Genomic DNA, 24,162 nt, shown 5'->3' on the forward strand with positions numbered 1-24,162 from the left:
TTTCTTGAGATTTGGTCCCAGGAAGGCCAAGCCAAATGTACTCAACAACTGCATGCTTTTGTGTTTTGTACATGACCATACCCAGCTGGCAACCCTCTCCCGTATTTCGTCCGTCTTTCCCGTCACCCTCCCGTTAATCTTACAATATAAAATAAAGATACCAATTATATGAACGTGGCATTAAAATGTGTACAAGAGTACATCATATCCGCAAGCATGCTGTAAGGCACTGGCAAAAATGAAGTCAGCAGAATAACATGTCAAATGTATACATACACGCATTAGACGCAGACCAAAAAAGCTATCTATGTGTATAAAAAATAACAATGAAAAAGTCTTCGTCTCAGTCCAATTAATAACAAAAATAAATACATAGTGCAAAGCATGCTTAAATAATGCCACATCTCTTCCAATCACTCATCAGTAAACAGAAGTATTTGTCACATGGGGGCAATGACAATGCTGTGTTAGCTTGGAAAAATAAACAATTCCATACTCAAAATGTAGCGATAACGGTACTAGTATAATAATACGGTAATAATAGTGTTTTCAACGCTCCACGTAGCTAACGAAGTTAAATGTTAACAAACGTTTCAAAGTAAACGAATTACGAAGCAAAAAAGTTGCTATACTCACTTTTGTTGGTCCTGCTGCTCAAGTTTTGCGCCCTTCTTGTGAAATACAAAGACGTAAATACAAAGTTCCAAACTTTATTTTTTATCTTTTTTTGTGATGTGTTGAAAATCTTTCGCGGTGACAAGTAAACGGTAACAGGTGCTAGCTAGAGCACCTGCTAGCATTTTACATGGTGACAGTATTCCGCAGCCTCTTCCTTTTCCCCTAATTATTTCCCTTCTACTTGTATTCAAATTTTCAAACGTTGATGTGTGAAAATGTCCTCCAATTGTGGAATGACTCAGTTAGCTGAAACATGACGCAGTCATTATCCAATGATGGGCTCTAACCTATTGTATTTCAATTCAGGCAATGTATGTTATTTGAAGCGTTTTTGAGGAAGTTACTCTTATTCTGACAGCTCCCACCGGAAGTGCTACTCTCCTTGCTGAGCTTGACACTGTGCGGTTTCGTCCAGGTACGCATCCTCGCTGTGGGAAGGAGAGGACGTTAATAAATAGGCTGCGGGGAGAGAGAAGAGAAGGCTTTGGACATTTTTGCGTCTTTTCTTCTTCATTTCCTTTTTTAAACGCAGACGCCATCGCCATGAAGACGCTGCTTTTGGCTGCCCTGCTCGGGGCGGTGCTGGTGTCCGCGGCCCAGGGCACCGACGGCGAGATGTCGTTCGAGTATCACCGCTACGACGAGCTGCGGAAGGCGCTGGTGTCGGTGTGGCTGCAATGTCCCACTGTCACCCGCATCTACACCATCGGGGAGAGCTTCGAGGGCCGGGAGATGCTGGTTCTGGAGATGTCCGACAACCCTGGCACGCACGAGCCAGGTCGGTCCATTTTTTTCTTTTTACATCAAAGTTGTATCATTTTAGTGCACCTTGCGTCGTGACGTGCACCTCTTTTTGCGCATTTTTTGAACGGCTGGCGTTGGGTGGGATGCAGAGCGCAGGTGTGTTCTCATCTACACTGCAGCCGTGCGTAAAAATGGAAAAGATTTCATTTGAAAAAAGAAAGAAAGAAGCCGAGCTATAGATCGGCCGTGCAAAGCCGCCATTTTGCTGCCAATCTCTTGCTTGTGATACACTGTGGTGATTGTGTAAAAAAAACAGTTCACTCACTGCTATTATTATTACAATAATAACCCAGCAATCACACAGAAAAACAGAAACAAAAATCACCTAGTAAAGACACCAAAAAACGTAGTGCCAAATCTTTAAACAAAGGTTGCGTCAAATGTAAAAGTCACATCTTAAAAAAAAAAGGTTCCAACAAATTTTTTTTTTTTTAAAAAGGTAGCGCCAAATGTAAAAGTCAATTCTGAAAAAAGGTAGTGCCAAATCTACAAGTCACATCTAAAAACAAGGTAATGCCAAATCTTTAAAAAAAAAAAAAAGGTTGCGCCAAATGTAAAAGTCAAATCTGAAAAAAGGTAGTGCCAAATAGTTGAAAACAAGGTCGTGCCAAATCTAAAAGTCACATCTAAAAACAAGGTAATGCCAAATCTTTAAAAAAAAAAAAAGGTTGCGCCAAATGTAAAAGTCAAATCTGAAAAAAGGTAGTGCCAAATAGTTGAAAATAAGGTTGTGCCAAATCTAAAAGTCACATCTAAAAAAAAAACGTAGCACCAAATCTTTGAAAAACAAGGCCGTGCCAAATCTAAAAGTCACATCTAAAAACAAGGTAATGCCAAATCTAAAAAAAAAAAAAGGGTTGCGCCAAATGTAAAAGTCAAGTTTGAAAAAAAGTTGTGCCAAATCTTAAAAAAAAAAGGTTGCGCCAAATGTAAAAGTCAAGTCTAAAAAAAAAGTAGTGCCAAATCTTAAAAAAAAAAGGCTGCGCCAAATATATAAAAAAAGGTAGCATCAAATTTTTTAAAAATAATAGTTGTGCCAAATCGAAAGTCAAATCTAAATAAATCATAGTGCCAAATAAAAAAATCTATATTTGAAAAATGGTTCTACCAAATCTAAAACAAAGAGCAAAAGTGTGAAAAACCGGAAGTCATTTTATGAGAATGAAATGGAGAATATTTAATATTATGAGAAGAAGTTAAATATTAAAGAAAAAATCTATAGTTTTTTTTTTTTAAAGATGTAATATTATGAGAAGAAAAATGAACTAAAGTTGTCTTCTTTGGGAAATGAGGTAAAATTAGGAAAAGTCCTAATATTATGAAAAGAAAACTGAGAAAGATTATTTAAGAAGAAAATTGTAATATTTGCAACAGCAAAAATACCTTTGCTGATTTGCTGATACTCATTTGGCGACGTCGGCTGATATTCTTTGTGCTGCGTTTGCTGACAACAACAACAAGGCGACAACATCTTCGGCAGCTTTGACTCATGGTTTGCAAATCTCTGCAGGTGGTTTTCGGAAATTTCTGATATTTGAATTATGTTGGTATCGGAACCCGATACCGATACTGGGTCGATATTGCAACAGCACTGCATACATTTCATGCATCGTTATCATGTCCGCGCTTCAGCTCAGCAGAAATCCTGAATAATGCGTCACGTTATTTCTAGTCTTTCTAAAAGACGGCTTTGTTGCACAAACCAATCCCAAGTCGCCCCAAATAAAACAAACAAATCTTGCTCCAAACCTAAAAGCCAAATCTAAAAAAAAAGGCTGCACCAAATCTTAAAGTCAAATTTGGAAAAAGGTGGCGCAAAATCATAAAAAAGGTAGCAAATGTACAAAAAAAGGTAGGGCCAAATCTTAAAACAAAAAAGAAAAGGTGGCGCCAAATTAAAAACAGTGTCGAGCCAGATCTTTAAAATAAGCTAGCGTATGTACAAAAAAAGATAGCAGCAAGTCTTAAAAACCGTAGTGTAGGTTGCACCAAATTTAAAAGTCTAATCCCCCCCCCCAAATGTGGCGTCAAAACATGCCAAATTGTAAAAAAAAAAAAAAAATGTACTAAATAAAAAAGGTAGCAAATCTAATAAAAAGAAAGGTAGAGCCAAATCTTTTAAAAAAAAGTAGTGCCAAATTGTTAAAAAAAAATGTACTAAATAAAAAAGGTAGCAAATCTAATAAAAAAGGTAGCACCAAATTAAAAACAGGGTAGAGCAAAATCTAAAAAAAAAAAAAAAAAAAGGTAGCATATGGACAAAAAGATAACAGCAAATCTTAAAAACCGTAGTGTAAAATCTGAAAAAAAGATTGTGCCAAATATAAAAGCTAAATCTAAAAAAAAGGTAGTGCCAAATCTTAAAAAAAAAAAGTAGTGCGAAATTGTAAAAGAAAAATGTTACTAAATGAAAAAAGGTAGCAAATCTACAAAAAAATGGTAGCAGCAAATCTTAAATCTTAAAAAACGGAGCGTGAAATCTAAAACCAAAAAATAGTTGTGCCAAATATAAAAGCTAAATCCAAAAAAACGGTAGCACCAAATATTAAAAAGAAATGATAGGGCCAAATCTTTTAAAAGAAAAGGTGGGGGCAAATGAAAAACAGGATAGCATCAAATAATAATAAAAAAAAGTAGCAAATTTATAAAAAAAAAAAAGTCTTAAAATCTTTAAAAGAAAATCTTAAAAACCCCCCAAACCTGCGGCTCGTTTTATTGCAGCCTGTAGTGATCCCCGTATGCGTCCTCCTCCCACTTTCCTGAAAATGACCCATGGAAAAATAAAACTCAGTCATATACGAATCAATCATATATTAATTAATTACTCATTTCATCAGTAATGACCTCATTTTTGGGACCCCGCCATGCAAGGGACCTTGGAATTGTCCTGACTGCTCCCCCTTGGTATGACACCACCGGCCGACAGCACTCGTCATAAATACTTTGAAAAATGTATCATTCATCCATGTGATCATGATCCATATCGTCTGATTTCACTCATGGTATCGGAATCGGCAGCACCCTAAGCAATAATAACATATTCATAAGAACAACACGGGCTAGTGTTGTGGTTGTATTTATGTCTTATTTTCTCTTATTGTGTTGGGCAACAGGAGCGTAAAGGTGACTTCTAGGGGTGTTGTTTCATGTGTAAATGAGTGGAAAAGCACGAGTCACGCCGGCATCGCCACGCGGACTTGAATAGTTCCTCCCTCCTCGTCTCTTCCACGGTGCTTCTCAAACATCTGAAGCGTGACGTCAGCGAATAAGAGAAAAGCCTGGAGCGACGGCGCCTGCGCCGCTCTCCCCCGAGGCGGTGGCGGAAATAGCGGTTGCCTTGGCGACAGATCGGCTTAGCGCTCGGCTCGCTCTCAGGGGGACCGGCGGCCCTGAGCTGACGCATCTGTCGCTGAGCGGCCATCTGCTGTCCCACGTCGTTGGGCCGTGTTTACTCGCCACTCCTGCTGTCAAATATCACACACCTGCGCTTTGTGGATTACTCAAAAAGAACCCCATCAAAAACTGCAAAGCTCATGGAAAAATGTTCCCTTCGTTAGCTTTAGCCGCTTTAGCTCAAACACAATCCGCTGGTTGACCTCATTTGTTCATGTGGGAAAAAAAATAAAACCCACATGGAAGGAAAAAGGCAGTGCCAAAACTTTTAAAAGAAATTGTAGCACCAAATATTTTTTAAAAAAGGTAGCGTCACATTTTTTACAAAGTACCAAATCTACAAAAAATGTAGCAGCAAAGCTTAGAAAATGTAGCGTAAAATCTGAAAAAAAAAAAGGTTGTGCCAAATCTAAAATCTAAATCTATAAAAAGTGTGTCATGCCAAATCTTTAAAAGAAAAAAACGGTAGAGCCAAATCTTTTAAAACAAGAGGTAGAGCTAAATCTTTAAAAAAAAAACAAAAAAACGTTGTGCGAAACATTTTAAAAAAGCTTGCGCCAAATTAAAAAAAAGTAGCAAATTTCCAAAAAATGAAGCAGCAAATCCTAAAAAGCAGTAGTGTCAAATTGAAAAACTAAAGTTTGCGCCAAAAGTAAAAGCTAAATCAAAAAAAAAGGTTGCGGCAAATCTTTTAAAAGAAAAGGTAGCACAAAAAAAGTAGTGCCAAATAAAAAAAGTAGCAAATCTACAAAAAAACTTTAGCAGCAAAGCGTAAAATCTAAAAAAAAAAAAAAAGAAAAAGCTATCTAAAAAAAGGGTAGTGCCAAAGTTTAAAAAAGTAGTGCCGAATCTTTTTAAAGAAAAGGTAACGTTACATTTTTAAAAAAGTAATGCCTTTAAAAAAAGCTAGCGTCAAAAAATAAAAAAAAATCTTAAAAAACAATAAATAGTAAAAGCTAAATCTAAAAAAAGGCGGTGCCAAATCTTTAAAAAAAGGTAAAGTTTTAAAAGTTTTTTAAAAAAGGAAAAAAGGCAGCACCAAAAAAATAAATAAATAAAACAATGGTGGTACCAAATTCAAAAGCCCAATCTAAAAAAAGTAAGTAAATCTACAAAAAAGGTAGCAGCAAACGCTAAAAAGCAATAGTGTAAATACAGAAAGAAAAAGTCTACGCCGAAAGTAGAAGCTAACTCTAAAAAAAACATTGTGCCAAATCTTTAAAAAAAAGTTGCCCCAAATCTATTAAAAGAAAAGGTTGTGCCAAATTTTTTTAAAAAGGAAAAAAGGTAGCGCCAAATCTAAAAAAAAAAAAAAAAAAATGTAAAAAAAAAAAGTAAGCAAATCTCCAAAAAAGGTAGCAGCAAATCTTAAAAAGCAATAGTGTCAAATCGAAAAAAAGAAGTTTGCGCCAAAAGTAGAAGCTAACTCTTTCAAAAGGTACTGCAAAATGTAAAAGAAATGTTCCAGGGTCAAAAATAAGTGACGCAAAGACATGTCTCTTCAATTGCCATTGTTAGCATTTAGTATTAACAAGCTAAACGCTCAATGCACAATCCAGCCTTAAAGCCTACACAATGTAGAGTTTAATACACACGGTACAGTACATGGCCTGTCATACATACCGTACCTCATGTTATCATGTACATTTAGAAATGATCAGCAACTTCGGGTGAATGAGATGCATTTTTGGAGGGAAAAACACTCTTGTCTTTGCTGCCATCTTTCAAGATGGCAAACTCCAGTAAGACAAATGGGCAAACATGAAAGAGTCGTCTAAAAATAGACGTGAGAGACAAGCTGAGTGTGCGAGGAAGAGGGCTGCCCATTCGAAAGAAGACGACACGCAGCTCATGTAGTATTTATGTACCGCATTAACATCCACACATTCGTATGCACGTCTTCCTTTCCTGCTTGTTTGCCCCAACAAGCCGTGTGACCTCATGTCGGGCTTCCTATTAGCTCATGAAGGAGATAAACAGCGTAAGCTCCGCCCCCGTTATGCAACCTCTCAGGACGCACTACTTATTTTCTTCATAAGAAAAAGAAGATAAGTGATTTTTACTGAGAAAATATACTGCCGAGCATACACGTCAGTGTTTGCCACAGGGCCGCAATAGCACAGGTAAAACAATAAAAGCAGCGCCGACACATGTAACAAAAGAGAAAAAGACAAAAATAGGAAACGTAACAAAAAGTCATGCCAAAAAAGTAGCAGAACAAATGAAAAGGAAGAAAAAGTGGCGCCAAATGTAAAAAAAAAAAAAAAAAAAAAGTAGAAATTCTACAACAACTCCGCTTTAAAAAAAATTGAAATCTAAAAAAAATTGTTTAAAAAATAGCGCCAAATCTTTTTTTTATTATTAGAAATGGTAGCAGAACATTTTAAATAATGTAGCGTAAAATAAAAATAAAAAAATGAAAAAAAGTTGTGTAGCACCACATCTTAAAAAATAAGTAGCGCCAAATCTTACAAAAAAAAGGTAGCACCAAATCTGAAAAAAAAATAATGTTGGCATCAATAAACAAGTAGTGCCACATCTAAACAAAATAAATAAAAAAAGCAGCAAATATAAAGGAAAAAGGCTGGCACCAAATCTTTCACCAAAGTACTGGAGAAATTCTACAAAAAAGGTAGCAGCAAATTTTAAGATGTAGCGTAAAATCTAAAAAAAATTTTTTTTAAAAGGTTGTGCCAAATCTTAAAAAAAAAGATATTCTACAAACAAAGATAGCAGCAGATCTTAAAAAACAGTGTGTATAATCTAAAATTTGTTTTTAAATGTCGCTTTGTGCCACATCAAAAAAAGGTAGCAGCAAGGGTGCTGCCAAATTAAAAAAAAAAAAAAGTATTTACAAAAAAACGGAGCAACAAATCTTCAACAAGGTAGTGCAGAATGTAAAAAAACGAAAAGAAGGTAGGATCAATCTAAAAAGAAAAGTAAAGTAGCGCCAAATCTGAAAAAACAAAACAAAAGGTAGCGTCAATTAAAAAAAAAACAACAGTCTGGGAAAAATGAAATCATCTAATCTACATCAGTCACATGACACCTGAGTTGTCAAATCTTCTTTGTTTTGCTTCTTCTTTGGCTTCCTGCTGCGTTGTGTGCAAAACCTGTCCCCCAAAGGCGAATATTCAGGAAGTTCCGTGAACTCCAGGGTCACCAACGTTAGCATCGACTCCTTTGACAGTTTTTACGGTGCTGGACTTCTTTTTACATTTGTATGACGGACTGCAAACACTAAAAAGTGACATTTCCAGCCTAGAACAGCTCGCTACGTCGCCCCCTCACTCTTTGAATTCATGAATAAACCACTGATGTTCTGTGGTTGACTACGTCCCATTATTAGTGTAAAAGTATGCATATTTAAGCAAATTGTACGTATGTTTTGCCCAAATTAAGCATTTTCAGGCATAAAAATGGCCAAATGAACTAAAATAGAAAAACATCATAAGCCATTGAGACCGCAACGTGTGAATGTAGTATTCTACACTGGTCACTAGGTGTCAGTAATTCTTCAGTGAGACTTGAACAGCCGGCTTTCATTGCAGCTTGAAATGACGTCACAACAGGCACAACAGTAATAATCAGAGTAATAACATGGGTGGCTGTTGCGTCCATAGCCCACAACAAGCTAAAATTCAAATCTGAACCCCCGACGTCACTTCCTGTCCGCCACCGATTCTGCTCCTCTGCAAGGTAAACTGTCTTAAAAGGCTTATTTTCTCTTATTATGTCTACTATATTGGGTAATAGGAGTGTAAATGTGACTATGGAGGTGTTAGTTCATGTCTAGAGGGCTCTAATAATGTTAAAAAAATATGTAGAAGGTTGTAAATAGGTTTTCTGTGTCTTATTTTCTCTTATTATATCTACTATATTGGATAATTGCTGTGTAAAAGTGACTATAGGGGTGTTAGTTCATGTCTAGAGGGCTCTAATAATGTTGAAAAGCGTATTTAGAAGGAGTTCAACAGGTTTTCTATGCCTTATATGTCTTCTTTTCTCTTATTATGTCTACTATATTGGGTAATTTGAGAGTAAAGGTGACTATAGGGGTGTTATTTCATGTCTAGAGGGCTCTAATAATGTTAAAAACCGTATTTAGAAGGTGGTAAACAGGTTTTCTATGTCATATATGCCTTATTTTCTCTTATTATGTCTACTACATTGGGTAATAAGAGTGTAAAGGTGACTATAGGGGTGTTATTTCATGTCTAGAGGGTTCTAATAATGTTAAAAAAGTGTACTTAAAAGGTTGTGAACAGGTTTTCTATGTCGTATATGTTTTATTTTGTCATTATGTCTACTACATTGGGTAAATAAGGTGTAAAGGTGACTTTAGGGGTGCTATTTCATGTCTAAAGGGTTCTAGTCATGTTAAAAACTGCATTTAGAAGGTTGTAAACAGGTTTTATACGTCTTATTTTTTTCTTATTACGTCTACGAAATTGGGAATAGGAGTGTAAAGGTGACTATAGGGGTGTTATTTCATGTCTCGAGGGCTCTAATAATGTTAAAAAGGCGTATTTAGAAGGTGGTAAACAGGTTGCAAAATATTGCATTTATGAAGAAGGAATCCTACTCGGGTGTGGAACCAGTGACCCGCCATAAGCGAGGGATGAATTCTCTGGGGGGAACATTGGCTTTACAAATGAGGACTCGGTGCTGCTTGTGGAAACTGAAAGGCCCTGCATTAAACATCTTCACGTGCAGGCAGGAAACCAACCGTACAGCTGCAGTAAGTGCGTGTGTGCGTGCGTGTGTTCGTCAGCTGTGGAGTGCGTAAAAGCATTGAAGTGTTCTTTCTACGTGAGGATGGAAAGAGTTCTTTGTGGTCTTGAAATGATTAGCAGCAGCTCAGCATTGGAGGGTGTAAAAATAACCAGCGCGCCAGATGTGCTCGCTGGGATGAACGTACTTATTAGTTCCACTTGCAGCCGCTAATAGGCTACACCCAATGGCCGCAGCTTTAGCTACACTCATACATGCATGTGGCAGCGAGACCAGCACGTACGCCACCTTGGTGTTTGGCCGTGAGTTCTTTTTGCAAGTCAGTCGTGTTTGTCACCTTCTTTATCAAAATGCTGCCACTGGCAACTTTCTTTGGCTTATTTTTTGCAGCCGTGATGAAAAGAAAAGCAGAGGCTTGGCATGGGTGGGTTAGCGGTGTACCAAGGTGCACCACGCTGTGAAAGAGTCACGCTTTCAAAATGGCTAAAATAGTGCATCACTCCGGCGCGGCCGCAACGTGGAAATACTCCGTCGACATACTTCATAGAAATAAATCAACTACTGCTATTGGTTGGGTAATAAACAACAACTAAACGCTAAACAGAACATCTAACCTAAACTGTTATTGATATACAAGTGCCCGCAAGGCATGCTGGGTAGTCCTGCGGCAACAACAATGTGAACCATGAATGATGAAACTTTGGCTCTCGGGAACCTTCCAAGAGAAAGGTTAGACTTCCGTTTTTCATCTAGAAAAAAAAAAGTTTGTTTCTACCGTTTTCCATTTTTTAGTAACCAGCAGTAGAACATATTGTAGGTAAGTTTCAGGAAAAAATCAGTTCCCAACTAAAACAGGGAAAAGATACATTTGAAGCATAACTTTCCCCTTGACATAAATATTCTTTGCCTTTGTGACAGCTCAAATATCTCAACAACTATACCAACATGAACAACACAAAAAAGGTGTTGTTTTACGTCCAAATAACAATTTATTTACTTTATGCGCGTTGAAGTTTCCCTACAATGAATAACCTTCTGCATGCTACACTTGTCCTGTCACGTGTGATTTTTCCCTTCACAAGATCCCTGACGAGCTCTTATCAAATGCACTTCTGCCACGTTGGAGCCGTTTTTAATTGCTTAAAAGCGCTCTGAAGTGAAATGCGTCAGTGGAGAGTATAAATACGTTGTCGGGCGTTCGGGATTATAAAAGCGTATAAATACGTCGTTGGTGTTGGATGAGTTAAGATCGGTGCCGTATTGTACGCTCGCCGGGAAATTTTGCTGTGAATTTGCAACCTTAACAACAAAAAAAAAAAAACACGTCAGCCGAGGTTTCACTGTATCGGAAAGATATCTCATCATGTATCATGCAGTAATCGTAAACACATTACGTATCCCCACACGTCACTTCAGGACTTTCAGGAGAGCGTCTCCTCTGATACCAGGCATGTATCTGTGGCCACTGCTCCACACATCAATCAGTGACAGCGACACTCAATTAAAGGCACGGCGTCACTCTAGAATGGAGTTCCAGACTGTGAAATTTCGATTACATTAACCTTTGACACCAGCGGCATCCAAACCGTTTTCCTCCAGCAAGGGCCACTTTGATATTTTGTAAAGAAGAAGCTAAGAAGTTACAGTATCCCTCGCAATATGTCAATCAATGTTAACAAATGGAATATGAGAGCATAGAAAACCTGTTTATGACTATCTAAATAAGTTCTTTTTAAACACTATTCAAGCCCTGTAGACATGAAACAACACCCCTATAGTCACCTTTACTCTCAGATTACCCAATATAGTAGACATAATAAGAGAAAATAAAACATATCATACATGGAAAACCTGTTTACCACCTTCTAAATACGCTTTTTAACATTATTAGAGCCCTCTAGACATGAAATAACACCCCTATAGTCACCTTTACTCTCAGATTACCCAATATAGTAGACATAATAAGAGAAAATAAGACATATCAGACATAGAAAACCAGTTTACCACCGTCTAAATATGCTTTTTAACATTATTAGAGCCCTCTAGACATGAAACAACACCCCTATAGTCACCTTTACTCTCAGATTACCCAATATAGTAGACATAATAACAGGAAATAAGACATATAAAACACAGAAAACCTGTTTACGACCTTCTAAATACACTTTTCAACATTATTAGAGCCCTCTAGACATTAAATAACACCCCTATAGTCACCTTTACTCTCAGATTACCCAATATAGTAGACATAATAAGAGAAAATCAGACATAGAAAACCTGTTTACCACCGTCTAAATATGCTTTTTAACATTATTAGAGCCCTCTAGACATGAAATAACACCCCTACAGTCACCTTTCCACTCATACAACCACATACATTAAACATAATACTGTACTGAGAGTAAGTGTATTTATGCACTTGTACATTACAGTAGAATTACTATTGGATAACACCTGGATGATAACTCCCCTCCACAAGGGTATTTTGGAACATGTCGTTGATGTACTGCTCTGCAAGCAGGCTGGCGACAGCCTTTGCACGAGTGGTCTTTTCATCTCCACGGACGGCGCGAATGTCGGGGCCATTCAAGCCACAACGGCGGGCAACATCCACGATTTCCTTGCCGTCCTCTATCATATGGAGGAGTTTTACCCTGTCCTACGGTAAGAGTTTTCCCAGGGCGCTTAGGTCCACGGCCAGATGCTGTAGAAAAGGTAGCACGTTTAGGAGCTGCTGTGTTTACATAAAAGTTGTCAGAAATGACTCACTCACAACAGCGAAGATACTTTCCCCTGGGTAACAACAATGTAGGAAGCACATGTGAGAGACACAACACGTGAGCCAATCAGTGCCCGGAACGATACACAGAAGCGATGGTTTCTGAGGCGTATGTCACAGCCGACATCACCAGTGTGGGAATATTTTGGTTTTAAACAGAATGAACCGGCACGGACTGTTTTGTCAACCCGGGAAAAAAGAATGATTTAGGTGCCTCGTGCAGCGGAGCCTTCATCCCGACAGTCAACACTTACCGTGGCAAATACAAACAAAACAGTGCACGCTAACAGACAGAGTCGCTCGCTACGTTGCAAAAGAAATTCAATTGAGTACCATCTAGTGGTTTAAGGGGGAATTACACCTCTCGTGGTAAACGGTCTTTCACTAGTATAGCGCTTTTCCACCTCCAAGGCCCTCAAAGCACTTTGACACTGTTAGCACATTTACCTAGCATCAGGAGCAGCGGGGGTTCAGCGTCTTGCCCAAGGACCCTTTGACACGATCACGGGACACGCAACCTTCAGGTTGGGAGACGACCACTCTACCACCTCAGCCACGCCACCCCCTGTGACGATAATGAAAAAATATGGTTTAAAAAAAAATATTGTCGATAACATCGATTATTGACGATAATTTGTAGTGCGACCAGCAAAATGTATCGTGACAGACCGAGTGGGAGTGATACTCAAACGGTGACATTGCAAGGTATTACTGTACTGTATGTATACAGTATTTCAAGAAAAAACTGCGTCTCAGCTTTGTCATAGATGTGAAAAAGCCCATTATTAATAGCAACTTTCCTATTTGCTCTTTTTTCCCATTGTTTTTGTTCATTTCCAAATATGTCAACGTTCTTCATTTCCCCAATTTTCCAAAAATTACTTAGTTATTAATAAAATGACTTATTTTGTTTTGTTTGTTTCTCATCGTATTGCAGCATGAAAAAAACAAACATATTTTTTCTTGAATATTTCAACTGTTTACGTAATTTTTCCTCATCATTTTCCTTCAAAATAATGTCTTTTAGTTTTCATAATATTACGAATTAAAAAAAAATTGTATTTCTTGAATATTTCATCTTTATGCTACAAAATGTTTACCTCGTGATGTTATGACGTTAAAAATGTCAAACTTTTTTCCCTTAATATTTTGACTTTATTCTTGTAAAATAACTGCTGATTGTTCTGTTTTTGCTGCTGCGTTTTTTTTTTTTTTTAGTTTTCTCATGAAATCCTATTTTTAGAGTGTGCCGCAGGCCTGTACAAAAACAGCTGCGGGCCGCAAGTGACCCCCGGGTCGCGCGTTGCACACCCCTGTTTTAGACGGTAGCCAGTGCCATTTGGATGTGGTGGGTCACTGCCCCACTTGGCCCCAATGCCGGAAGGCCGCACGAGCAGAAAGAGTGAAAGTAGATTTGTTGAGGTGCAAGTTGGTGTTTTGCAGGTGAGCCGGAGGTGAAGTACATCGCCAACATGCACGGCAACGAGGCGGTGGGCAGAGAGCTGCTCATCTACCTGGCGCAGTACCTGTGCAACCAGTACCAGCAGGGCAACGAGACCATCGTGGACCTCGTACACAACACGCGCATCCACCTCATGCCCTCCATGAACCCCGACGGCTTTGAGAAAGCCGCCTCGCAGGTGAGCTCAGCGGGGGGAGGGGTGCGCTGCGTTCAAGGGTGCGCGTGCTCACGGCGCTGGTCTGGTTCTGTTGTTCCCGCAGCCCGGAGAGATCAAGGACTGGTTTGTGGGCCGCACCAACGCCCAGGGAGTGGACCTCAATCGCAATTTCCCTGATCTGGACAGAATTATCTACCTCAACGAGCGGGAGGGCGGAGCTAACAACCACCTGCTGCAAAACATGAAGAAATCTGTGGAGGAAAACACTAAGGTACTACATGTAGTAATACTAGCAGTAGTATGAGCAGTCATAGTAGTAGCAGTAATAGTGGTGGTAGTAGTAGTAGTGCTATCAGTAGTAGTGGTAGTACAGCAGCAGTAGTAGCAGTCGTAGTACTAGCAGTAGTAGTAGTAGTAGCAGCAGTAGTGGTACTACAGGTAGCAGTAGTAGTAGTAGTAACAGTAGTTGTACTTGCAGTAGTAGTGGTAGTACAGTACAGCAGCAGCAGTAGTGGTAGTAGCGGTAGTGGTAGTAGTAGCAGTGGTAGATATTAGAGGTATGAATTTTGACGTGGGTATAAGTAGATATTTTGTAGTAGTAGTGGTAGTGGTAGTAGTAGTAGTGTAGATATGTAGTAGTGTGAGGTATGTATTTTGAAGTGGCTATAAGTACATATTTTGTCGTAGTAGTATTAGATTTTCTCATATGAAATATTTTCTGTATTTTCTTGTATGCAGTTTTTGATGGTATTTATTGATGTATCTGTATAAAAATGAAGTAAAAAGTAAAATGAACCCCCTCTAAAAAGAAAAAGTCAAACTCTTTTCAAATGTTTCTCAATGTGTGTGGTGTATTGTAGTGGTTGACGTAGTAGTAAGTAAGTACTGGCAGTACGTACGTAATAAGCATAAGTTGGAGGTGATATCTGCTCGCTTATTCTTCATGCTTCTGTTTAGCTTCTCCAGTGTTTTTTAATGCTAGGTTTTCAGGTGTTGTTATTGAGTGTCTAATATGAGATCCTGAATATATTACTTGTGCGTGTGCGTGTTGCAGCTGGCGCCAGAGACCAAGGCAGTGATCCACTGGATCATGGACATCCCCTTCGTCCTCTCTGCTAACCTCCATGGTGGAGATGTGGTGGCCAACTACCCGTATGATGAGACCCGCACTGGTAAACACACGCACACACACGCACACCTAGCGTACATCCTACAGAATGAATAGCCAGCTATTACTCATCTGTTGATCCTGAAGGCTCCGCCCACGAGTACAGCGCCAGCCCTGACGATGCGATGTTCAAGTCCCTGGCGAAGGCCTACTCCGTTTACAACCCCGTCATGTCCGACCCTCGGCGAGCGCCCTGCCGCAAGAACGACGACGACTCCAGCTTCACGGACGGCATCACCAATGGAGGGGCCTGGTACAGCGTGCCAGGAGGTAAAAAAACCCAACATGTTTTAGCTTTTATTATTATTTACACTTTGCGGTTCAACTTTTGCAGCTTCACGCAATCATAGTTTTTCAAAAAGGTATTAGTTAATAAATCATTGTGGTTTGTAGTGGAATTGTTAGGCAAAGAAATCCGCATATTGAAGCCAAATCTACACATTTGTTCCCTAAATGAAGCATACTCACACTGCGATGGTATGTAGTATTGTACACCGGTCACTAGGTGTCACTAATGTTACTGTCATGTTCTGTGAGACACACAAGCACCAGACTTGACCAACAGGCACAATAATCCCTCAGAAATAATAACAATAACAACTTTTGTAGCTGTTAGCCACACAAAGCTAAAACTCAACTCTGAACCTCCGACATCACTTCCGGCCCGTCCCTCTTTCAGGTCCCGTAGGGAAGACAATTTAAGTATTATTTATGTCTTAAATAGCTTATTTTCTTTTATTATGTCTACTATATTGGGTAATAGGAGTATAAAGATGACTATAGGGGTGTTATTTCATGTTTAGAGGGCTCTAATAATGTTAAAAACCACATTTAGAAGGTTGTAAACAGGTTTTCTATGCTAAATGTATCTTATTTTCTCTTATTATGTCTACTATATTGAGTAATAGGAGCGTAAAGGCAACTATAGGGGCGTTACTTCATGTTTAGAGGGCTCTAATAATGTTAAAAAACACATTTAGAAGGTGGTAAACGGGTTTTCCATGCTTAATGTGTCTTATTTTTCTTATTATGTCTACTATATTGGTTAATAGGAGCGTAAAAGCGATTATAGGGGCGTTACTTCATGTTTAGAGGGCTCTAATAATGTTAAAAACCACATTTAGAAGGTTGTAAACGGGTTTTCCATGCTTAATGTGTCTTATTTTTCTTATTGTGTCTACTATATTGGTTAATAGGAGTGTAAAGGTGACTATAGGGGTGTTATTTTATGTTTAGAGGGCTCTAATAATGTTAAAAAACACATTTAGAAGGTTGTAAACGGGTTTTCCATGCTTAATGTGTTTTATTCTTTTTATTATTTCTACTATATTGGTTAATAGGAGTGTAAAGGTGACTATACTGTAGGGGTGTTATTTTATGTTTAGAGGGCTCTAATAATGTTAAAAAACACATTTAGAAGGTTTTAAACGGGTTTTCCATGCTTAATGTGTTTTATTTTTCTTATTATGTCTACTATATTGGTTAATAGGAGTGTAAAGGTGACTATACTGTAGGGGTGTTATTTTATGTTTAGAGGGCTCTAATAATGTTAAAAAACACATTTAAAAGGCTGTAAACAGGTTTTCCATGCTTAATGTGTCTTATTTTCTCTTATTATGTCTACTATATTGGGTAATAGGAGTGTAAAGGTGACTATCGGGGCGTTACTTCTTGTTTAGAGGGCTCTAATAATGTTAAAAAGTGTATCTAAAAGGTCTTAAACAGGTTTTCTACGTCTTATTTTCTCTTATTATGTCTACTATATTGGGTAATAGGAGTGTAAAGGTGACTATAGGGGTGTTATTTCATGTTTAGAGGGCTCTAATAATGTTAAAAAGTGTATCTAAAAGGTCTTAAACAGGTTTTCTACATCTTATTTTCTCTTATTATGTCTACTATAGTGGGTAATAGGAGTGTAAAGGTGACTATAGGTGTGTAATTTCATGTTTAGAGGGCTCTAATAATGTTAAAAAGTGTATCTAAAAGGTCTTAAACAAGTTTTCTACATCTTATTTTCTCTTATTATTTCTACTATATTGGGTAATAGGAGTGTAAAGGTGACTATAGAGGTGTTATTTCATGTCTAGGGGGCTCTAATAATGTTAAAATCCGTATTTAGAAGGTTTTCTATGCTCTAATTATGAAAATACAGTAGTACCTCGCATAATGTAAACCTCCTTTTATGTAAATTCCACTGAAAGTAAAGAATTTATGTAAAGTTTTTCATCGTATTACGGAAGAAATTCCATAACACGCAAAGCGTCAAGTCTGTGCAAGTTCAGAAATTCGATTTGAATAGCTCGCGCGACAGAGAGAGGGAAACATTTTCCATGACTAACAGAGTTCTCCCTTCCTCATCGTAGTCGCCCTTAAACTAGTTGATTGTTTTTGTTTTTCAGTTTGATTTATTTACAGTAATCTTATTTATTACCTTATTTTATATTGGAATGTTACTCTACTATGTTTATGCTAACGTTTTCTTATATTTTCCCAACATATTTGGTGGACTTTGAATATTTTGAAGGCCCAAAGGTGTGAGTTTGGGAAGATCTTGGAACAGATTAGGCTATTTACATGTATTTTACGCTTCCTATAACATAAAAACCCTATAACATAAAGATTCTTGGAACGGATTATTTACGTTGTAGGGGCATCTACTGTATTCAATTTTCTAAGAAGGAATCCTAAATTCACTTAACATGTTCGGGTGTGGAGCGAATGATACGAGGGATTACTGTATCCTGTATTTGTTTTTGAAATACTGATAGAGTACTAGTCCAAAGTCTGGACACACTTGCTGATGCTAATGCTAATAGTATGTAAAACCATACATTCACATCATAGTTCATAATCACTAGCATGAATGATATCAAATTGTTGCTGTTGTATGAAAAGCATGTACTGTATCTCCTCCACATACTGACTTTTTTGTATTTATTCCCAAAAACAACCAAAGTTATTGTTCTCAGATGAATAGAACAAAATTATTCTTAAGAATTTTATACATTTTTAATGATATTTGTTGTTTCTAATTATTGCTATTTGTGTAAGATGTTATTTGAGGAATGCACGTATCTCCAAATTTGATCTGAAAACAACCCCCCAGCATTTTTTTCATGATGTGTTGTTTAGATACCGTCATGGAAAATATGATTAGAACACCCGTCTTTTCTTCAGTTGCTTGGTCATTCGATAACCTGGCACCATTTACACTTATTTTTGGATTGGTATTATTTAGAGAAATGCATGTATCTCCACTTTTTGTGAGTTTTTTTGTTTTTAATCCAAAAAACAACAAAAAGATTTTTCTGGCTTGAATAAGAAATGAATCAATCATTATAAGTATATACATTTGTATATTATTGATTATATTAAATATGATTTCGAAGTATTTGTATTATTTACAGAAATGCATGTATTTCCACATTTTGAGTGGGTTTTTTTTGTTTTTAATCAGAAAAACCAACAAAAAAAAAGTTTTCTCTGGAAATATCAGGAAAATAATCTATTATGAAGTATTCTTTATGTCTGTTTATTCTAGATTCTGTTTATATTATTATTTAGAATGATTTGTATTTGTATTCATTAGAGACATGCACGCACATCTCCACATTTTGGGAGTTTTTTTTGTTGTTGTGTTTTTTAATCCCCCCCCCCAAAAAAAAAGAACTCTGGCATAAATTGGAAAATAATCAACTATTAAGTATTCCATACGTTTGTATATTATTTCAAGTGATTTATTATGTATTATTGAGAGAAATGCATGTACTTCCACGTTATTGTGGATTGCTTGTGTCAGTAAAAGTGTGGGTGGGCGTTGTGGTGCAGGCATGCAGGACTTCAACTATCTCAGCAGCAACTGCTTCGAGATCACGCTGGAGCTCAGCTGCGACAAATTCCCCAGCGAGGACTTGCTCAAGAGCTACTGGGAGCAGAACCGCAACTCGCTGGTCAACTACATCCAGCAGGTTGGCGCTGGGAATAGTCGCATTTATCTGGAAACGCCCGTACACTTTGTTAAGTCGTGTGTGTGCGTGTGCAGGTTCATCGCGGCGTGAAGGGCTTTGTGCGAGACCTGCAGGGCAACGCCATCACCAACGCCACCATATCCGTGGAGGGAATTGACCATGACATCACCACAGGTGAAATGATATACATTGAATACTAGCACGCATGGAATATTTCCTATGTTTTGTAGTACGAGATACTGTAGATGATCATGTCCACTTGCAACGTGCATGCTGGGAACGTGCGAGCGCCCGTGGTGGAGACGTACAGTATGTGCATGGAATAGGTGCTTCATTTTCTTCTCATAATATCATGCCTTTTTATCCTCGTGATTGTTTCACTTTATTCTTAGAACTTTTATTGTTGGAATGTTTTCCCTAACCGGAGTTTGTTTTCTCATAATATTAGGACTTTCAACAACTCTATGCTACTAAAATGACATCATTTTTTCCTTGTAATATTACAAGTTTAGTCTTGTAAAACTTCCTTCCCATAATATCACTTTATTCCCATCATATTTTGACCTCATTCCAATCATATTATGACTTTTCCCCCAACCTCATTTTCCAAAAAGTACAACTTTATTTTGTTTTCTTTGTTTATTGTAATATTATGACTTGGAAAAATATTTCAACTCTGTGCTACTAAAATGACATCATTTTTCCCTCATAATAGTACCAGTTTATTCTTGTAAAATTGTGACTTTTTTTCTCTTCATATTTTTGACTTTATTCTTGTAATATTATAACTTTTCCCCTAACCTAATTTTCCAAAAATTGCAACTTTATTTTGTTTTGTTTAGCATAACCGCGCAACCCCGATGAGTATAAGCAGCATAGGAAATGGCTGGATGGATGTTTCTTATAATAATATGATATGAAAAATATATATTACCAGTTTTATTCTCGTAAAATTGTAAACTTTTTAAAAACTTTTATCTCTTATTATTTTTTACTTTATTCTCGTAAAATTACAGAGTTTTTTTTTACCATTTCTGCTGTTTCAACTTTCTGCTTGAAAATTTTCTTCTGGTAATCCAAATTTGTTCCCATAATATTTAGACTTTATTCCCATAATATTATGACTTCCCCCCCCCAACCTAATTTTCCAAAAATGACAACTTTTTGGTTGCTCGTAATATTGTGATGTTACCTTTTTTTTGCATGTTTGTCAAAAAAATGCAAATATTAGTCAACGACAACACAACTCAACACAACATGCACTTTTTAAATTAAGCTTTGGAGTGGCCGACCAACCAAATCGACCCCAAGAGTGCAGCAACGACTGATCCGAGAGGTCACAAAAGACATCCAAATTTATCTCAATTTTGCCAGAAAACATCTTGATGATCCCCAAGACCTTTGGGAAAATACTCTGTGGTCTGACCAGACAAAAGCTGAACTTTTTGGAAGGTGTGTGTCCCATTACATCCATTACTACAAAGTTTCATTTAAAAAGTGCATTTTGTGTTGAGTTGTGTTGTCATTGACTAATATTTACATTTGTTTGATGATGTGAAACATTTAAGTGTCACAAACATGCAAAAAAATAAGAAATCAGGGAGGGGGCAAACACTTTTTCACACCACTGTATATTCTTAAACTGGACAATCTAGAATCATTTGGCTTATTTTTTATTTCATTTTCTTAGCTGTTTTTATTCTCACTTTCTTTATTCTTTTATTTTGTTATTTATGACATGTATTATTCTATGTTGTTTCTACTTTTCTAAAGCACAAATACTTAGTTTTATGTCATACATGATATTATTATTATGCTGCTACATGCTGTGAGTGTCTTGTGTGGAACCTGAATTCCCCAAAGGGCACACGTGGCCAAGGGATCAATAAAGTTCTATGAAATTATTAAAGTTCCTACATGTAAGTTGCGTTGACGAGGTTGAAACGGCAGCCCTCCGATCAAGTCGGATCGATGGCTCCATCTGGCGGACGTAGAGGGTATTGTTGCTCATTACATTAGAGAACCTTTTTCCCCAACCAATTTTTCTTAAAATGACAACTTTATTTTGGTTTGGTTATTTTTCTCATAGTATTATGGCTTTAAAAAAAAAACATATTTTTTCTAGTTTATTCTCGTAAAATTGCAACTTTCTTCTTCTTTTCTTCTTTTAATTTTGACTTTATTTCCATAATATTATACCTTTTTCCCCAGCCTATTTTTCTAAAAATGACATCTTTATTTTGATTTGGTTATTTTTCTCATAGTATTATGGCTTTTAAAAAAAAACATATTTTTTCTAGTTTATTCTCGTAAAATTGCAACTTTTTTTCCTGTTGGAATGCGACTTTTTTCTCTTAATAGTTTAACTTTATTCTCATAAAATTACAGCTGCTTTTTACATTTCTATTTAGAAAAAAAATTGCCATCAATTTCAGCTTTCTTGTAAATTTTCTTCTTTTAATTTTGACTTTATTTCCATAATATTATACCTTTTTCCCCAGCCTATTTTTCTAAAAATGACATCTTTATTTTGGTTTATTTCTCTCATATTACGGCTTTTAAAAAAAAGAAGAAAAAATGTTATATTTCATCTCTACTGTATGATACTAAACTGACATTGATTTTCCTCATAATATTAGCAGTTAATTCTCGTAAAATTGCAACATTTTTCTCATGAGAATACGACTTTTTTCTCATAATATTTTGACTTTCTTCCAGTAAAATTACAGCTGTTTTTTATATTTTCATTTTTGCTGTTTCTTTTTTAAATTGCCAACAATTTCACCTTTCGTTTTATAAATTTTCTTCCCCTAATTATGACTTTATTCCCATAATATTATACCTTTTCCCCCCGCATTATACATTTTTCCCCTTTATTTTGGTTTGTTTGTTTCTCTCATAATATTATGACTTAAAAATTTATTTTTTAAAAATCCTTTACTATTTCGCCTCTATGCTACTAAAATTGACTTTATTTTTCCTCATAATATTACAAGTTCATCAATTTTTTCCTCACCTTATTTTGACTTTATTCTCATAAAATTACAGCCGTTTTTACATTTCTATTTGTTTTTTTTTTTTTTTTTTAAATCTCCTGATTATGACTTTATTCCCATAATATTTTCACTTCATGCTTTCTCCGCAGGAAAATTTTCCAAAAATAATTTGTGTTTGTTTCTCATAATAGTACGACTTAAAAAAAAAAAAAGCAACAAAAAACATTTGTACTTCAAGCTGCTAAAATGATCCTCATAATATTCCCATGTTATTCTCATAAAATGACAACCTTTTCTTGCTAGTTTGCAGCTTTTTTCTCCTGATATTTTGACTTTATTCTTGCAGTTTTTCCATTTTTACTGTTTTTAAAAATGTTTCTTGTTAAACGATATGTTTCGAATGTGGCGCAGGCCGCCCTTCGGACGAAAACAAAGATGGGACGGGAGCAGTTAGACTGACGGTGCCGCCGCTATTGTTTTTCTAGCCAAAGACGGCGACTACTGGCGTCTGCTGCCTCCCGGGAACTACAAGGTGGCCGCCTCCGCTGCGGGATACTTGACCGTCATCAAGAAGGTGGCGGTTCCTCACAGCCCCGCCACCAGGGTAAGCTATCTCAGAATGTGGTGGGGGCGGGGGTCCCGCGCGGAATAAACGCTGATTTGTATCCTGGTCTTTCTTGCATCAGGTGGACTTTGAGCTGGAGTCTCTGATGGAGAGGAAGGAGGAGGAGAGGGAGGAGCTGATGGACTGGTGGAAGATGATGTCGGAGACGCTCAACTTCTAAGCACGTCCTTCCCCCCGCCCCCTCGCTGTCTTTTTGTGTCTTTTCATTCCTCCCTCCCTCCTCAAGTCTTTCTCTCCTTCCCTTCTTCGACGTGACCTCCAGTATCCTGCACACCGATGGACACAGGAAGTAGTTTGTTTTTCTTTTCTAGTGTCGGCTACTGTACTGTACTTGGTTGTTTTAGTGTGACTTGTAACCGTGGCAACCACCCCTATAACCCATAAGAGGCTCCTCCCTTTGTTGCGCACACACGATAGAAAAGAACACAATGAGATTGAAGAAAAAAAGCGCTTTGAGCACGGTGGCATACACTATATTCTCTTGTATCTAGCAACTTCAACATGAACGCACAAACACACACCCCCTTATTTTTAACGTGAATGGACGCAAAATATTGTAATGGTGCGTGTGTGTGCATCTCGGCCACAGAGAGGAGAGTTACTGAATGTATCGCTGTTAAATAACGTACTTGTCCAAGATTCAAAACAATAAAACTTCCTCTTTATGTTGTCAAACTGTGTGTGTGTGCGAGTACACTTCATAGACCAGGGGTGTCCACAGTGGTGTCCGCCCGGGGTGCTTTCTTCATTGGCCCGTGGCACAATGAAAAATAAAACAAATCAAGTGGTCATTTTTGGAAAATGAAAAAAAAGAGGAAGAATCAGCAGTAATTTTACAAACATAAAATCAAAATATTAAGAGAAAAAAATTAAAAATCAGCAGTAATTTTATAAAAATAAAGTCAAAATATAAGACAAAAACTGGAAAAAAATTAGAAGTAATTTAACAAAAATGAAATAAAAATATTAAGAGAAAATAGTATAAAAATTTGCAGTAATTTTACAAAAATAAAACTAAAATTTTGAGAAAAAATTTAAAAATCAGCAGTAATTTCATAAAAATAAGTCAAAATATAAGACAAAAACTGGAAAAAAATTTGCAGTAATTTTACAAAAATACAATCAAAATATTAAGAGAAAAAATGGAAAGAATTTGTAGTAATTTAGCAAAAATAAAATCAAAATATTAAGAGAAAAAAATGTAAAAATCTGCAGTAATTTTACAAAAATAAAATCAAAATATTAAGAGAAAAAAATTAAAAATCAGCAGTAATTTTATAAAAATAAAGTCAAAATATAAGACAAAAACTGGAAAAAAAATTAGAAGTAATTTAACAAAAAAAATAAAAATATTAAGAGAAAATAGTATAAAAATTTGCAGTAATTTTACAAAAATAA

At 36.8% G+C, this 24,162-nt stretch overlaps 1 protein-coding gene across 1 annotated transcript; it reads left to right on the top strand.

Annotated features, from left to right (window-relative positions):
* Nucleotides 1–1,050: 1,050 nt before the first annotated feature.
* Nucleotides 1,051–23,439, top strand: cpe (carboxypeptidase E). Its single transcript, XM_054779551.1, has 9 exons — nt 1,051–1,456; nt 13,832–14,028; nt 14,111–14,278; nt 15,062–15,179; nt 15,263–15,445; nt 19,004–19,143; nt 19,218–19,317; nt 22,625–22,743; nt 22,826–23,439. The coding sequence occupies exons 1-9, from the start codon at nt 1,222–1,224 to the stop codon at nt 22,922–22,924; spliced, it is 1,359 nt and encodes a 452-aa protein (XP_054635526.1). The 5' UTR covers nt 1,051–1,221; the 3' UTR covers nt 22,925–23,439.
* Nucleotides 23,440–24,162: the final 723 nt, after the last annotated feature.

The sequence above is a fragment of the Dunckerocampus dactyliophorus genome, chromosome 6 (assembly GCF_027744805.1).
Source record: "Dunckerocampus dactyliophorus isolate RoL2022-P2 chromosome 6, RoL_Ddac_1.1, whole genome shotgun sequence".
Classification (NCBI taxonomy): Eukaryota; Metazoa; Chordata; class Actinopteri; order Syngnathiformes; family Syngnathidae; genus Dunckerocampus; species Dunckerocampus dactyliophorus.

Coding starts and splice junctions, on each gene's coding strand:
- cpe (XM_054779551.1), top strand. CDS start 1,222: ATGAAGACGCTGCTTTTGGCTGCCCTGCTCGGGGCGGTGCTGGTGTCC. Junction 14,029..14,110: donor TTGAGAAAGCCGCCTCGCAG/GTGAGCTCAGCG, acceptor TTGTTCCCGCAG/CCCGGAGAGATCAAGGACTG. Junction 15,180..15,262: donor GTATGATGAGACCCGCACTG/GTAAACACACGC, acceptor TTGATCCTGAAG/GCTCCGCCCACGAGTACAGC.